We start from the raw sequence: 17,567 nt of genomic DNA on the forward strand, positions 1-17,567 counted from the left end.
TAATGGAACTTTAATACATAGCACCGATAGGCTAGCTATGTGAAGTGATGCCTTTCTTCGGGAAGGACAAAGGTTCACGTAACTCTCATCAAATGAGACTGTCCGGCATGCTAGGCATGGGTCTCCTTATATCTCATTTTCTTTGAACCTATACTGTCAATATAGGGATCTAGTAGTGTTCAATTCCATATATACGCTAGCATGTTTTGGTTCACTTTGGCCAGTGATTCCACCTCTTTTTGGTGTAGGATTACTCACTCGATTTCATGATGCTCACATGATCTATGTCGATTAAGGTTAAAGTTCCTGAAGAAAGAATGAGGCCAGCTTCAACGAATGCACATACTCAAATGAATGATACTACATTTGTTAGGACAGGATAATCAAGAGGTGAGCTAGACTTAAGTAATAACACTAGGTTATTCTTTGTCATTAAAAAACGAACCCAATGAGAGTCTTAAAATACATCCTAAGTATGACTGGTGGTTTCACTAGTATATGAAAGAATCAAAATGAAGTACCTATGAATTAATGAAGCAGAATCTGTGTTTGTTAAGGAAGTCTCCCTAGTTCAGGTCCCATATGTTGAGCCCTCATTTTGGGAAGTCCTAATGTCAAGACAATGATTCCAAGGTCTCATGGAATATAAAATAATGATATGAACTATGTGATATGATATTTGTAATATGTCATGTGTAGTTTGAAAAATCATAAGTATTATAATGCATGTTACTCTCATAACATTACTTTCCGAATCCAAAATTGGCAAGTCCACTGACTTCACTCTCCATTATTTATATCGATAGGAAAGAGCTCTTCTTAATCATGCATTTAATTGGTGTGTGATTGCATATAACCATACATAGTACAGGTGTGTTCTAATCCCATACAACTAAACATTTTTAGGTGCAGGCATAGGTGGACGTTAGAGCTTACAGGTCGATCCTAAAGCTATCCGGATGTGGAGCATTCATCAGGATTTGGTAGGCCCTAATGATTTCGAGGACGCTTTGCCATTATATCCTAGCTTAAATATAGGTTTCAGTTAGTAGAGTATGTTCCACTAGCGTTTCTTTCCCGTTTTATTGCAGCCATTGTATTGGTGCCATTTTTGCAAGTATACACTAATTGCACTATTGAACTATTTATTTCATTTGATGATCTTAATATTAAATGGTTGATTATTAATATTTAATATTTTAAGTAAAATGTCTTATATGAATGTTAAGTAACAAAAATTTCAAATTTTCCGCTAATATTACCCTAGATGAAGTAACCATAACGTATGTAGGCTTGTCTGCGACCACTGAGAGGTCAACCACGCAGGTATCATCTGGGGTATAGACTATGTTCCTGACACTTACCCACTAGATTGGGATCACAACCAACCCTTACCCATAATGCAATCACAACCTTCTCTAGATTAGGATTTTTTGTATTCACAATTGAAAGGAAACTAAGGGGCATTCATAGATGGAACAATCCAAGAATGAAAAAGCTTCACATACCTTAGATCATAGCCTTAATCATAGATTGAATCCTTTATGAAATCGTCCTAAGTTGCTGCCCACAATTCATCTTCTCCAATGGTATTATTTAGAGTTCTATTGTAAGAGAGAGGTTTTGAGTTGGAATCTAGAGTCTAAGAGGGTCTTTTATTGTTTAATTTTTCATGAACGGGGAGAACCCCAAGAAGTAACTTGTCGTACTTTACCTCTCGTAGGTCTTATACAAGCCCATAGTAATCAGTCATTGCATTGTCATTGTTAAATTAGTGGAAAATTTAAAACATTCATAGCACATCATATGCGAGAACATAACTTCCATTAAATTGATAAAATATCATATTTTACATAGTTAGGCTAAGTATTTTGCCATGTTAGACTAAACATAATTAGAGTGCATCAGGGACACGACCCTTATAATATAATACATAATTAGACTATTACATGACTTTAACATAAACTTGATATAGGACATCCTTGAATCTTAAGGTTTCCCTTATTTGAGATTGGGAAACACATATCTAGACCTTGACCTTAGAGACATCCTTTTAGCATCCATAACCTACATTTTGTGTTAAAAGTAAAAAAGAATGATGTTAGTACAAAAATGCACTAAGCATGGCAACCCTGAAAAAACAAGCAATTAAAAGGGACATTTTTCTTTAAAACCATTCATCATGTTGTTTTGTGAAAAAATAATAAACTTTGATAAAATATTAATCATACAATTCACACAATTAGTTTAGGCATATACAATAGTCACAATATCCCATAAAATCAGACATTATATTCAAAGTACATTTTGAATCACATTATAGTAACTTCTCTCCCTTTATTGTAACCTCTTTTTTTCTATTTACATTGAACTCCTTTAACTTTAACTCCCTTACTTCCCCAAATAAACCACTAGTGATGCTTTGTGCAATGTATATATAATGTCCCATTACATTATCCAAACTCAAGAATCACCTTATGGTCATCAAGGTGAGCATTCACATGACCTTCCTTTACTTTAAAATAGGCATTCATAGGAACATAGCATATTCTAAGACACCTACTTCACATATGAACAACATGTTCCATGAACCAAATATAAGACACACTTTAAGACCACATGAAAATCAACACTACCAATAACATCATAATAGGCCATGGTCAACAAAAGTATACTTGGACTTCATATCACATAGACATCACAAGACCTTACTCATAATCCCAATCTCAGCCTACTAGTGCAATGTACATGTGAAATCCCATAACCTCACACATACTAAGTAAAATTCACAAAGAGACAACAAGCATATCATTTACTTCAACCAACAACATAGAAAGTATAGACAACATCATACATAGAAAATAAGACCTTCAATATTGAGTCAACAAGACCAACATTATGCATATAACGTAAGACTTCATCATATAGACTCAATAGAACTCATACCATGCATATTATCATAGCAAGTCGATAACATTACAATATCATTCATATGGAACATAAACATACACACAAACATATAGAAAACCGTTTTATAACTCCCTTCAAGAACCACTTCTGCAATGCATAGGTAAAGTCCGACACCCTCACTAACATAACAAACTTCCATTAGGTCATCCTAGTTAGGGTTCATTACATTACTTCAATTTTCCATTTTACTTTAGGAAACTATAGCCTTAACCGATACTAAGACCATGGCTGCTTAACATGGAATTTGGTGTTGTAGAGCCTTACACCGAGGGAAGGTTCTCTACATTGCCAAGGTAAAACATTAAAATCATGTTAGCATATAGGTGATATAACTTGCTAGATCCTATGGGGAATCATATTTTATGGATCTTGGTAGCATACAATGAAACCCTCTTCATGCATATTTTGGCATAGTAGTTATCTCCGTCGTGATAGTTATGGTTAACCTATCTTCCCATATTCGAAAATGACACCCCTCAAGTTCATGTTCACTCTGTGCTAAGCTAAGTTCCCTTTATTAAAAAGCCTTTATTAACATTAATTTGTAAAAGTAAGCTTTAGGAGATTGACTTCCCATATTCTTAGCTCATAGGCCATATATGAGAGATTATGTTCAACAACCTAAGTTATGTGATAAAACCTTTCACATGGACATAGCACACTCAAGCACCATCGAGTTTAGGGTACCCTTGAGAACACCTTACAAGAGCTTGTCTATTGACTAGATCTTTGTACACGTGTTTCTATACATATATGTGAGCAAACCTTTGTCAGAAATACCCTTTGACCACACATATTCATACTTTTACTTATTCATGCATAAGTTCATCCGTGTATCTATAATATCAATCATTTAAAAAAAAAAATTTAGACAGTACATATTCATAACATACTCATACATTAATATCATTATACATGGATAACAATCCTAGGAACTCTTCTATCAAGTCACACAAGTGCAATGCATAGACAAGGTACCATACCCTTATCTAACCTAGTACGCGTGTCAAGTCATCCTAGTTAAGGGATACACAATATAATTCATGGACATATATTTACATGCATAGTAGTATACATGAGCGCATATGGAAAAACCTTTTCAGTAGGAACCATGAAGCTATACTACTTTCAAGCTTGCATACTATGTGAGTGTGTGTACATTGGGCAACATAATCACATAATGTCTATCAAAAACATATTGGGGAATTCATCTTCTTAAGACCATAATGTACCTTTAAGCATAGGCCACACATCACATTTAACATAGGAGAGAAGACAACTTCACATTTAATCAAAAACTCCTAATATTCGATAATCACACATTTATATAGGGGTACAATCGTAAGGAATCATTAACAATTATAACTGATCAATGGCATCACCTAAACCTTTCCCTGAGATAGTCATTCACATCCTAATAACACTAGCAATACAACCTAGATCTTAATCTACCATAGAAGACTAGGCATGCTTTACATAGTGTGATCATAATAACCAAATATTCATATAAAATAAATTTTCCTTCAAGGACTTTATCATCTTATATATAGATTAACAAGAAATAAACACCGTCAGTATAAGTCAATCATACCAATCAATGCCTTAGAGGCCAAGCATTTAACAAATCTATAGCAAAATAGAGAGATAGGTCCAACTTACGATTCCTTCAAGCTTTGATCACCATTGATCAATTCCAATAAATCAACATCAATACATCTATAAAACAATAGCTAAAATATACCATTACTTGAAACAAAATCATACTTCAAACGTCATAGTTTCATGATCACATTAAATACCCTACTTCATAAAATCTATAGAAATATAGGAATAAAGATCAATTTAGCCAATCCCTAAACATTGATCATCATTGAGCTCTCATAAATAATTCAAATTCAATTCGAACGAATAGCATTAGTAATAGACAATTCAACATAATTGAAACATAATTCAATCAACATAGAGTCAAGATCACAAGACCCACATTACAGTCCAATTTGGGAAATTAGGAGGATCATGGGCTCATTATTAAATTGGAATGAAATTCATATTTTAAATAGTAGATAATGATTTATTTATCATAACCCTACATTTGAAATCTATTTGAGAATGAACCTATGGCTAGATTGAAAATTGGGAATTTTTGTCTTTGAATTTCCTAGAAAATCTTTGATTTAATTCCTTAGACAAATGCATAACTAAGGATGAAGGATCACCATACCTTTTTGATTAAATACCCATGAGAAATTTGAGAAGAAACTATTATTATCCATCACCTAGCTTGAACTTGAGTTTTCGCTACATTGGAGGTTTGAGAGAATTAGGATTAGAAGAGAGTTTTGGGATTTGTGATTTTCTTTTTGGGTGTTAAGGTTTTGGCTTGGTAAAAGGGGTTAAATAAGTTATAAAATCTGTTTATAACCATCTCCCGATATTACAAAAAAAACACTCCCACATTTTTTTGGACTTTTAGACATGCCAAACTCAACTTCTATTTTCAAAATCTTTGCGGGGGTACAAGTCTGGGACGTGGAGCTGTTCCCAAATGATTTTTAAAAAAATAAATTACAATGCAGTTTAGTATGTGTTGTGTCCTCGAAAAGGACCAACGTTTTTAACTATGGAGAACAAGTCTGTGAAGCGGACCTATTTGACCAAGGAACAAATGCTGGTGCCTTGGGCAACTTGCCGTTGGTCCTATGAAAGTTCTGCCTGGACGTTTCAATCTCAAATATTCTCCTATATATTTTAGGAACTTCTCCTATAAATTTGAGCATTCAACAACAGTTAAAACATACCAAGTCACATAATAACACACAAGCACGTTTCAAGGGCTAAGTTTCAAACGTCTCGGACATTCTTGCACATTGTCCACAAAATCACTTTAAATTAAGTATGCATACTTTAAACTATTTAAATAGCTTAATTTAAACTTTTTAAAACACATGTGAGACTCTAAACACCATAATTTATTTTAAGGATACTTACAATATCCCCCACTTGGAACATTCGTCATGGAATGACACTTGAGACATTTTAAACACATCAAGGACTTCAATGACTCATAGAGCAGCTCACAACATTCATAACATCCTCTGATAGACGTCAATGCACCAAATCTACAAGTAACACCATCTTTCATACCATTTAGCACTCAATGCAATACAAGCAACCAAAACTTTTATTCATTTACTTTCAAAATGCATCAAACACAAATGCTCTTGTCATGTTAATAGGTGGAACATCTTTCTCCTAATCATAATATGGTATATACATTTCAATTAACTAAGAGATAATTATGGATGAACTTTTAAGTGAAACCATGTCAAGTTCTAAATCACTCAAGAAACAAATACGCCCTCACACTTCAATGCATATAAACTTGAGTCAATTAGATCAACAAGGATCCTTACCTGTAACAACCTATTTAGTCGGTTCGAGCAGTAGAATTATTTTGAAAAAAACTAACTGGGTCGACGGATCACGCAATTGAACGTCATGGTCACGACGGACCGTGATGGACTTCGTCATCCCATGCTTGTGAAATTTCTTCTGCTGCTCTCCTCATTACCCTCGACGACAGGTAGGAAGAACCGTCATAGGCACAACGGTCCGTCGAGCGTCTTCGTTCCAAAACACTTCAAATCTGAAATATGGGTACTTGGATCAACTCTCTGAACTTCACGACGGAATTGCAGCATAGACCGTCGTAGATGCGACGGACAATCACAAACCTCTTTATTGAATTTGACTCTCTGAACTTTTTGAAGGACATGCAGGACGGACCGTTATACATACGACGGGCCGTCACAATCTGCTTAACCCCAACTTGGTCAGACATCCGCTAAGAGTTTAAAAGGGGTGTTTTGGACTATTCATGACAAACTTTATGGACTTACTGGAGTAAGTTTAATAATATATTTACTTTGGTGGTTAAAGGAGATAACTGTAAAATAAATAATGGGTTACTTTTATCATAATGAATTATGTTATAATTATGGTAAAAGAAAAAGAATCTGCACAAGAAAAATTAAAAAAATAGAAGGGAGGACGAGCAAGAGAGAGACAACAAAGAGGAAAGCAAAAAGGCATTGGGGAAGTAGCTTGCTTGATCACGATTCTTCGGTGGAGGTAGGTTATGGTATATTTCTATATGATAGATAAACTCTAAAAAGAGATTGATATGTATTGGGTAGTATTGTAATGTCTTCTATATGCTTGATTGTGTGTTTGTATGTCTTAATGGTGTGGTTTGTGGTTGGCCTAAAATTATGAACCTGCTGAATCTTCAATCTTAAATCCCCTCTATTAAGATGACGTCTTGTCATAAAGAAGACTTGATGAAATAAAACAATTAGATAAATTGATTTGAGTGTCACGTTTCGACACGTAGTATTAGGGGATTGGAGTGTCACATTCCGATAAGTAGTATTAGGGGATCGGAGTGTCACGTTCCTACACGTAGTATTAGGGGATCGGAGTGTCACGTTCCGACACAGTAGAAATAATGGATAGGAGTGTCACGTTCTGACACGATAGTATTAGGGGGTCAGAGTGTCACGTTCCGACACGATAATAATAAAGAGAAGTAATTTTGTATTATGTTAATATACTCAAATTCGAAGAACCTATTTCCCAAATGAGTATGGTGTGGAGGCTTGAGTCATCATAGGTGTGCTCTGTGTTGTTGCCAATGGTTCTTGTACTTGTTGTTGTCACCTGCTAGGTATTGTAGTTGATTTTATATTATTATTCAGTATATATTACTTTCTATTTTGAGTTGGCCGATGATACCTACTTAGTACGTGTTCCTTGTACTGACCCCTACTTGTAATTTTCTTCTTTGTTATTTGTGGAGTGCAGCAAGCGTGCCATTGACTTCGACTCGCCCTCAACTCTAGCCAGTATCCAGCATATCAGATTTCAGGGTGAGGTATTGTTCCTAGCTTGGACTGGATTCTCTCATTCACGTCTTGATGTCCTTGAAGTTCGGACATGGACCATCTGTTTACTTATTTTAGTTTCTTAAATACTCATAGATTTAGAAATTTAAGGATAGATGTTCTTGTTGTGATGACTTCCAGATTTTGGGGATGATAATTGATAAACTTTAGAAACTTATTTATTGGTTATCTTAATAATTTTTGGGTCTTCCGCATTATATTTTGTTCATTATGGTTGAAATATTGGTAATTGTTTGGGTTTAGATTTGTTGGTTCGCTCACATAGGAAGATAAGTGTGGGTGCCACTCGCGGCTTGTTTTGGGTCGTGACTAACTTTGTATCAGAGCGTTAGGTTCGTTGGTTCATCACACAAGAACGAGTCTAGTAGAGTCTTGAGGAACAGTTGGGGGAGGCCCTTACTTTTCATTGAGAGGCTATAGGACTTTAGGAAAATTCCATTCTTTTTTTCTTTCGTGCTATTACTTGGATCAAATTGGTATCTAGGTGATACATATTAGTATCTTACATCCTCACTCTATTTCGCAGATAACTAGATCAACAACTGAGCCAACACAAACACCGGCAAGACAGGGTGCCGTCTGAGCCAACAACTGGGGCTGTAGCTCGAGAAGGAGCTGTGGCAAGAGGCCGTGGTAGAGGTCGCAGGAGGACGCCCTCTAAAGGTAGAGGACAAACACCCGGTCGAGCTAGTAATAGGGCGATTACTCCTCCACCGACTGATGAGGTAGAAGAGAAAAACGAGCAGGTTCAAGATGAGGAATTACCACCCCAGCCTACCGCAGAGATGATTAATTAGGTTCTTACTTATCTAAGTGGGTTATCTGATCAGGGCCAGACACCTCTAGTGTTTTCTGCGCCAGCACCTCAGGTTCCGGGAGTACAATATGCAGCTACTGTGGCTCCCCGCATGGATGCCTCATTGGAAGTAGAGACGTTTCCTCGATTGACTATTGTATCTATAATCACGAGTGATCAGCATAAACTTTTCACTAAATTCTTGAAGTTGAAACCTCCAGTCTTAAAAGGTGTTGAATTTGAGAATGCCTATGATTTTCAAGTTGATTGTCATGAGCTACTACATAAGATGGACATAGTAGAAAGATTCGGCGTTGAGTTTGTGACGTATCAGTTTCAGGGGAATGCCAAAATGTGGTGGTGGTTGTATGTTGAGTGTCAACCAGCACAAGCACCATCTATGACTTGGGCATCATTCTCTAGCTTATTTATGGAGAAGTATATACCCCGGACTTTGAGAGACAAGAGGAAAGATGAGTTCCTAAGCCTAGAGCAAGGCAGGATGTCTGTTACTGCTTATGAGCCTAAGTTTAGTGAACTATCCAGGTATGCCACCCAGATTCTCAATAACAACTCAATATTCAACTGTCACAAGCTTCACAGAGAAACACTCACAAGATCAGCAAAACACGTGTTCAAGTTCATCAATAATAAAATGTGCAAAGCCATGAGATGCAATGTCAAGTATAGTATTGCATGTCTTCCCTAACGATATACACCCGCGGAATACAACAACAACAAAAAAACAACAAGTCTCAAAATCATTCTCAATATCACACAAGGAAATATACGAATTTCATACGCTTAACAAGAGTTTAGGAATCCACTTGCGTTAGCCAATCGAATAATTGCTTTTGGACGCAAGCCTTCCCTTTCCGTTGAGCCTCCAAACCAATGGAATCTATTCAAGTATATATATTCACAATAAGGTTTCAAAAGTAACAACACTCACACTTTTATGTTTTTATCCTTGACCTAAAATGTCAGCCCAAGTTTATACTTAAGTTTGTAATTCTTGATGTCAATAACCATTTAAACTATCATAATTGTCAAGTTTTAAGGCAAAGGTTAAATCTCATATTTTCCCCAATATCATTATTTGAATGATATTCATATTATATAATAGATGTAATATTTATTTACCTATTTCAATACGCCAAAACATAACTAATAATGTAATAAGAATAATAAGAAATTAAATCAAATTGCTATTCGTTCACAGAAAAACACAACTTCTGAACCCTACAATTCATACAAAGAATATACCCCTCCAAATTTCTAATTGTATCCACATGTATTGCAATTATTACACTTTGATTATTTTATAATTAATTTCTCAAAAAAAAATTGGTCAAAATTTTTTCCAGAAACCCACGTAGAAAAGTTCTAAGGACAAACTATTTTTTTTATTTTATCTTTGCCATTTATGGAAGTATTTTGTCTCTTTCTCGTTTCCCACATTACATATAATATATAATATTAATAATAATGAACAATACAACAAAAACGACGCTAAAAGTGAAAGAAACATTTGATTACTTACCGATTTCGCTTGATTTCGGTGAGTTCTCCCTTTTTTTCAATAGCCGCACATTCTCTTTCCTTAACTTTTTTCAGTTGTGATTTATACATTAAACCCCAAATAACTTAACTCACTTTACCCCCTAAGCATTAACTTAAGTTAGTTATTTAATAATTAACCATCAATTAATTCACTCTAGTTAAATTAGTGTTTAAAACTTCCAAAAATGACCTTCCGGGTCATTACATTATCCACCACTAAGAATCATGTTCGTCCTCGAATATTAGTAAAAGAAAGTACCTGAAGCTTAAAAAAGTTGAGGATATCTGGCAGGCATGTCAGACTTAGTCTTCCAAGTTGCCTCTCCCACTGATCGGTGCTTCCATTGCACCTTCACTGAAGAAATCACTTTGGTCCTAAGATTTCAAACTTGCCTATCCAAAATAGCTATATGCTCCTCCTTAAATGCCAAGTCTGGACCCAACTCCACAGAGTAAAGTGAAAGCACATGAGATTTATCAGGAATATACTTCCGAAGGATAGAGACATGGAAAACAGGATGAACTGCCGATAAACTAGAAGGCAAGGCCAACTTATAGGCCACCTCTCCCACTCGGCTCAAAATCTCAAATGGTCCAATAAATCTAGGTCTTAGCTTGCCCTTCTTTCTGAAACTCATCACAACCTTCATTGGTGATACTCGAAGCCAAACATGATCAACATCCATAAACACTAAGGCTCTGACTCTCAGATCTGCATAACTCTTCTGTCGACTCTAGCCTGTCAACAGTCTATACTGAATCATTCGGACTTTCTCCATAGCATCTCTAAGTATGTGTATCCAAAGAGTCCATCTATGTCGAATCAAACAAAAAAATCGAAGATCTACACCGTCTACCATACAAAGCCTCAAATGGGTACATCTAGATACTAGAGTGATCATTGTTATTGTAGGGAAACTCCACTAATAATAAATGTCGATCCCATCTAGCACCGAAGTAGATCAGACATGCTCGAAGCATATCTTCCAACACCTGAATGATCCGCTCACACTTACCATCTGTCTGAGGGTGAAAGTCTGTACTCATAATTAACTGAGTACACAGACCATTTTGTAATGCCCTCTAGAAGTGAGAAGTAAATAGTGAACCTCGATATGATATGATAGAAATAGGAACTCACATGTAGTTGCACAATTAGACTAATATATAGCTCGGGTAACTTCTCTGCCTTATACTTCACCCAAACCAGAATAAAGTGGCCAGACTTGGTCAGATTATCAACAACAACATAAATAGAGTAATAACCAGCAACTATGGTAGGCAAACCCACAACAAAGTCCATAGTAATCAGTTCCCACTTCCAAGTAGAAATAGGTATCCTCTGAGTTACATCCCTGGGCCGGTGGTGCTCACACATGACCAACTGGAAAGTCAAACACCTCGAAACAAAGTATGTAATATCTCTCTTCATCCCACACCATGAATAATGCTGACTCAGATTATGATACATCTTCGCCGCTCTCGGATGGATGGAATACTGCGAACAATGGTCCTCCTCATCAATCAATCTAATTAAATTGCTTGTCTTGGGCACACAAATCCTACCTCCAATCCTCAAGACACCATCAGAATCAAGGACAACCTCCTTTGATTCCCCTCTCAATACTTTGTATCAAATGAGACATAACTTTTCATCATTAAACTGGTTTGTACAGATCTGCTCGACTAAAGAAGATCGAGCCTCAATGAAAGCAGTCATCCCTTCACTCTCCTCTGAGATATACAATCAGACAAGAGTGTTAGGTAATATCTGCACATCTCTAGCCCATAGTGTATCCTCAATACTAAGTGTTGCAAGACTCCCCATGCTAGGAGTCTTTCTACTCAGAGCATCGGCCACAACATTTGCCTTTCCTTGATGATACAAAATGGTTACATCATAGTCCTTCAGCAGCTCAAGCCATCTCTGTTGCCTCAAGTTCAAATCCCACTAGCCAAAGATATATTGAACACTCCGATAAATCAAAATGCACAGTAAAGTCTACACCCTCCTCAGGTAGAGTCAACATAGGAGTTAAAGTCAACAAAGTCTTGAGTTTTTTAAAGCTCTGCTCACACTCATCAGACTACTGAAAAAGCACATCTTTTCGAGTCAATCTAGTTAATAGAGATGTAATAGTAAATAAACTCTGAACAAATTGTCGATAATATCCTGTCGATCCCACAAAACTCCGAATCTCAGTAGCTGAAGTAGGTCGCATCAAGACTCTAACTGCCTCAATTTTTGCCGGATCCACTCTAATACTCTCATTTGACACCAGGTGTCCCAAGAATGTCAAAGAAGTAAGCCAGAACTCACACTTTGAGAACGTGGCAGACAATTTCTCTTATCTCAACTTATGAAGCACAATCCTTAGGTGTCGGAGATGTTCCTTCTCTGTCTTGGAGTAAACCATGATTTAATCAATGGTCGTATTGCACGCCGCGATTGATATTATATTTCGAGGGACGTATCGCGCACCCCAATGGTTACTATTATCGAGGGTCAAGTTGTGCGCTGCGGCAGATGCATGGACATATATGTCCCCCACAGGTCCCTGACTGAGAGAAACCTGGTGTGTATCATTAAGAAAGACATGCATCACTATATTTGACATTGCATCACATGGCATTGCACATTTTATTATTGATGAACTTCAACACGTGTTTTGCTGATCTTGTTATTGTTTCTCTGAAAAGCCTGTGATTGTTGAATATTGAATTATTATTGAGAATGTGTAAACTGATAGAGTGTGGTTATTGAGTTGTGTGTTTGGTAAACTGTAAATTGTTAGGCTGTAGCGTGGTGGTTTAGATTGGGTGTAAGGAGTACCCGTATTTTGTTCACTTAAGTTGTGTTTAGAGGTTTGCTTGTTTCGCACCGCGTGGTTTTGTACTCACCCCTTGATTCTACAAATTTTGTAGGTTACGAGGCCGGATCTTCGTGATACCTCTCATTCTTATCATTTCCGAGGCATCCTGTGGAGGGTCGTGAGGTAGCTTCTTTTCATCTCAATGAACTTTCCTACTGCAGTTTATGACTTTGTTTTTACTTGAAAGACTATTTCATTTTAGACTTCTATATTATTTCAATTATAATGATTATATTAGAGGCTTGTGCACGTGACAACCTGGTTCTGAGAATTGAATTAATATGACTTGGTTTCATAATAGAAATTGTTGATGCATTGTCATTTACTTCCGCAGTTTATTAGATATTGGGTTTTAGGCTGACATGTCTAGGTGGTATACGACAAGTTCCATCACACCTATTTTTGGGTGGTGACAAAATGGTATCAGAGTCCCAAGTTCATATGTCTCACGTGTATACAAGCCTAGTCTACTAGAGTCTCAAGGATTAGTATAGAGATGTCTGAACTTATCTCTGAGAGTCTATAAAGATTAGTAGAAAACTTCTTTTAGTTCATTCTTTCTCATCATGCGTAGTTACTTTCATTTGAAATGAGTTGTTGTATACTCCTTTGAAACATGATGACGACTAGAACTAACGTTACTGGTGGTAGAAATGAGGCACTTCCCGAGACAGTTGTTGAGGCCCCAACTAGTGCTAGAGGTAGAGCTCAAGCTAAAGGTCGTACTCGTGGTACGAAAATATCCAGAGGTCATGGGCGTGGAGAAGCACCAGAGAGAGGTCGTGCTAGAGAGGTCTCTCCATAACCTCAGATCTATGGCAGAGAGGACAAGGTTCCTCCAAAGCCTATAGACAAACCTTTGCTTCAAGATACAGTATTGAGGGTGTTAAGTGTGCTAGAGTGATTTTCTCAGGGTGGTGGTGCGACTGCCACACCACATGACTCTCGTACTCGAGAGGGGGCTCAGACTCAAGAGCATCAACAAGCTCCAGTTTTTCAGGAAGCGGTGGGGCAACTATAGTAGATCCCGCGGTTCATAATGATGTTGCACCAGCAGTTGGGGGTAAAGTTGCATCGATTGTTGTTCTGACACAGGATGAGCAACGTAGGTATGAGAGATTTCGAAAGATAGACCCACCTCAGTTTTAGGGTGGGAAGAGCGAGGACGCTCATGAGTTTCTAACTAACTGTCGAGAGTTACTAGAGGTGGTTTGATTACCTGAGTCACATGGGGTTCGATATACTACACTCCAGCTTTGTGGACCAGCGAGAGACTAGTGGAGGACTTGGGAGCAGTTTGCTAGTGCATTCCAAGATCGTTTTATCCCATGAAGCGTGAGAGAGGAGAGTCGCTTGAGGTTTCAGAGTCTGAGAGAGGATGGTTTATCCTTTACAGTGTATGAGGCGCAGTTTTGCCAGTTGTCTAGGAATATGTTGGTCATTATTCCAAATGAGACAGAAAGGATCCACAGATTTGTGAGGGGATTGACTTTCTCTATATGGTCCGATTTGTTTCGGACATCTAGGGAGGGGGATTCTTTGCAGTCCATTGTGAGTGCCGTCAAAGAGGTGGAAATTATGGAGAGAGAGGAGTTTCGGGACCCTAAAAGGGACCGTATATCTGGTCAGATTCATGGTGCCTCATCTGGATGTAGGGGATCATAGAGAGTGAGTGGTTCTTTTCAGCAACGGGGACCTATTCATGCATCTATACCGACATTTGAGGGTGGCCAGACATCTAGGGGTTCTTATAGTCCGGGGCAGGACTCGTACGCTTCACAGCAGCGACCTACAGTGCAAGGCAATTATAGTGGTTTTTCAGGGTACAAGCAACAGTTCGTAGGTCAGAGATTTTGTTTTACTTGTGGAGATCCCGATCATCTAATGCAGCAGTGTACTTCTCAAAGGGGTCATGTTGGGCCTCGACCTAATCCTTCATTCCAGAATAGACCACCAGCTCCACAGGGTAGAGGTCGTTGTAGAGTTCAGTCCGGTAGAGGTGATAGAGTGTCTCGTAGTGGTATTGCAGCTCAGCATAGTAGGGGTAGAGGTACCACCCAGGCTGGAGGTGGACTAGGAGGCCACTGCTATGCTTTCCCAGAGAGACCCGAGGCGGAGTCCCTTGATGCTGTTATTACAGATATCATCCCTGTAATGCCATCGACCTGCGTCAATGTTGTTTGATCCAGGTTCTACATTCTCTGATGTGTCTACGTATTTTGCTGCTTAATTTGATATGATATATGATGGCATGACTGTACCTATTCGTGTTTTTACACCCATGTGTAAGCCCTTTGTGGTGGATCGAGTGTATCGATCCTGTCTTGTTTCTTTGGCTGGGTATGACACTGGGTAGACTTATTCATTTTGGGAATGGGAGACTTTGATGTTATCTTGGGTATGGATTGGCGTTCTCTTTATCACGCTGTCCTTGATTGTAATGCTAAGACTGTAACTTCAGCAATGCGTGGTGTTCCGAGGGTTGAGTGAAGGAGTGTTAGTTGTTCTTATTCAAGCAAATTTATCTCTTTTATCCGTGCTCTGAGAATGGTGGAGAGGGTGTGTTTGTATTACTTAGAGTTTATTCGGGATACTAGTGTTGATTCACCTTTCATGGACTCTGTTCCCATGGTTAAGGAGTTTCTCGATGTTTTTCCTTCTAATCTTCCAGGTGTTGCTCCCGATAAGGATATCAATTTTTTTATTGATTTGGAGTCGGGCTCTAAGACTTCTTCTATACCTCCAAATCTTATGGCCCCTGCAGAGTTGAAAGAATTGAAGGATCAGTTGCAGGATTTATTGAGTAAGGGTTTTATTTCCCCTAGTGTATCACCTTGGGGTGCCCCAGTATTGTTTGTGAAGAAGAAGGATAGGACTATGAGATTGTGTATTGATTAAAGACAATTGAACAAGGTAACAATGAAGAATAAGTATCCTCTTCCGCGTATTGATGACTTATTTGATCAGTTATATGGATAATCATTGTTCTCCAATATTGATTTGAGGTCAGGCTATCATCATTTGAAGATTAGGGCATCAGATATCCCTAAGACAACTTTTCAGACCCGGTATGGGAATTATGAGTTTCTAGTGATGTCCTTCGAATTGACTAATGCCCCTGCAGCGTTCATGGAGTTGATGAATGGGGTGTTTCCACCATACCTTGATTCTTTTGTGATTGTTTTCATCGATGACATCTGGGTTTACTCTAACACTGAGGAGGACCATGTCGGAAACCTGAGGATTGTACTTCAGAGGTTGAGAGAAGAGAAGTTGTATGCCAAGTTCTCAAAGTGTGAGTTTTGTCTTACTTCTTTGACATTCTTGGGATACATGGTTTCCAAGGAGGGCATTAGAGTAGATTCGGACAATATTGAGTAAGTTAGAGGCCGGACGCGACCTACTTCACCTACTGAGATTCAGAGTTTTGTGGGATTGAAAGGATACTATTGACGATTTGTTTAGAGTTTCTCTACTATTGTAGCTCCATTAACTATATTGACTCGACAGGATGTACATTTTCAGTGGTCTGATGAGTGTGAGTAGAGCTTTCAAAAACTAAAGACTTTATTGAGTTCATCTCCTATGTTGACTCTACTCGTGGAGGGTGTAGGCTTTACAATGTATTGTGATGATTCAGGAGTTTGATTGGGTGGTGTGTTGATGCAGAAGGGGAAAGTGATTGCTTATGCTTCTAGGCAATTGAAGTCCCATGAGAAGAACTACCCTACTCGTGATCTGGAGTTGGCGGCTGTGGTATATGTACTTAAGTTATGGCGTCATAATTTGTGTAGAGTGCATTGTGAGTCTTCATTGATCATCGGAATCTTAAGTATTTCTTTAGTCAGAGAAATTTGAAGTTGAGGCAGCTTAGATGGCTCGAGTTGCTGAAGCACTATGACGTGACCATTCTGTATCATCCGGGGAAGGCCAATGTTATGGCCGATGCTTTGAGTAGGAAGACTCATAGCATGGGGAGTCTTGCATCTATCAGTATTGAGGAGAGACCATTGGATAAAGATATTCAATTGTTAGCTAATAGTCTAGTCCGATAGCATATCTTAGAGGAGAGTGATAAAATGATTGCTTATATTGAGGCTCGATCTTGTTTAGTCGAGTAGATCCGTTCATACCAGTTTAATGAAAAAAAATTATGTATCATTCAAGACAATTTATTAAGACGGGAAGCTAAGGAGGTTGTCCTTGATTCTGATGGTGTCTTGATGATCGCAGGTAGGATTTGTGTGCCCAAGACAGGCGATTTCATTAGATTGATCCTTGAGGAGGCCCATTGTTCTTGGTATTCCATCCATCCGGGAGTGGCGAAGATATATCATGATTTGAGTCAGCAGTACTTGTAGTGTGGATGAAGAGAGATATTAGAGATTGTATTTCGAGGTT

General features: G+C 37.9%; 1 protein-coding gene across 1 annotated transcript; it reads left to right on the top strand.

The window, feature by feature from the left end:
• The first annotated feature begins 13,785 nt into the window (after positions 1 to 13,785).
• On the top strand, positions 13,786 to 15,350 carry LOC138337926 (uncharacterized). Its single transcript, XM_069288366.1, has 3 exons — positions 13,786 to 13,959; positions 14,080 to 14,172; positions 14,853 to 15,350. Exons 1-3 carry the CDS (start codon positions 13,786 to 13,788, stop codon positions 15,348 to 15,350), a joined length of 765 nt encoding a protein of 254 aa, XP_069144467.1.
• Positions 15,351 to 17,567: the final 2,217 nt, after the last annotated feature.

Source organism: Solanum lycopersicum, chromosome 8 (genome assembly GCF_036512215.1).
Source record: "Solanum lycopersicum chromosome 8, SLM_r2.1".
NCBI lineage: Eukaryota > Viridiplantae > Streptophyta > Magnoliopsida > Solanales > Solanaceae > Solanum > Solanum lycopersicum.

Excerpts from the sequence above, each read along its gene's own strand:
- LOC138337926 (XM_069288366.1), top strand. The coding sequence starts at position 13,786 with ATGACGACTAGAACTAACGTTACTGGTGGTAGAAATGAGGCACTTCCC. Across the intron at positions 13,960-14,079 it reads AGAGAGGTCGTGCTAGAGAG|GGTGGTGGTGCGACTGCCAC; the intron begins GTCTCTCCATAA and ends TGATTTTCTCAG. Across the intron at positions 14,173-14,852 it reads CTCCAGTTTTTCAGGAAGCG|CAACGGGGACCTATTCATGC; the intron begins GTGGGGCAACTA and ends GGTTCTTTTCAG.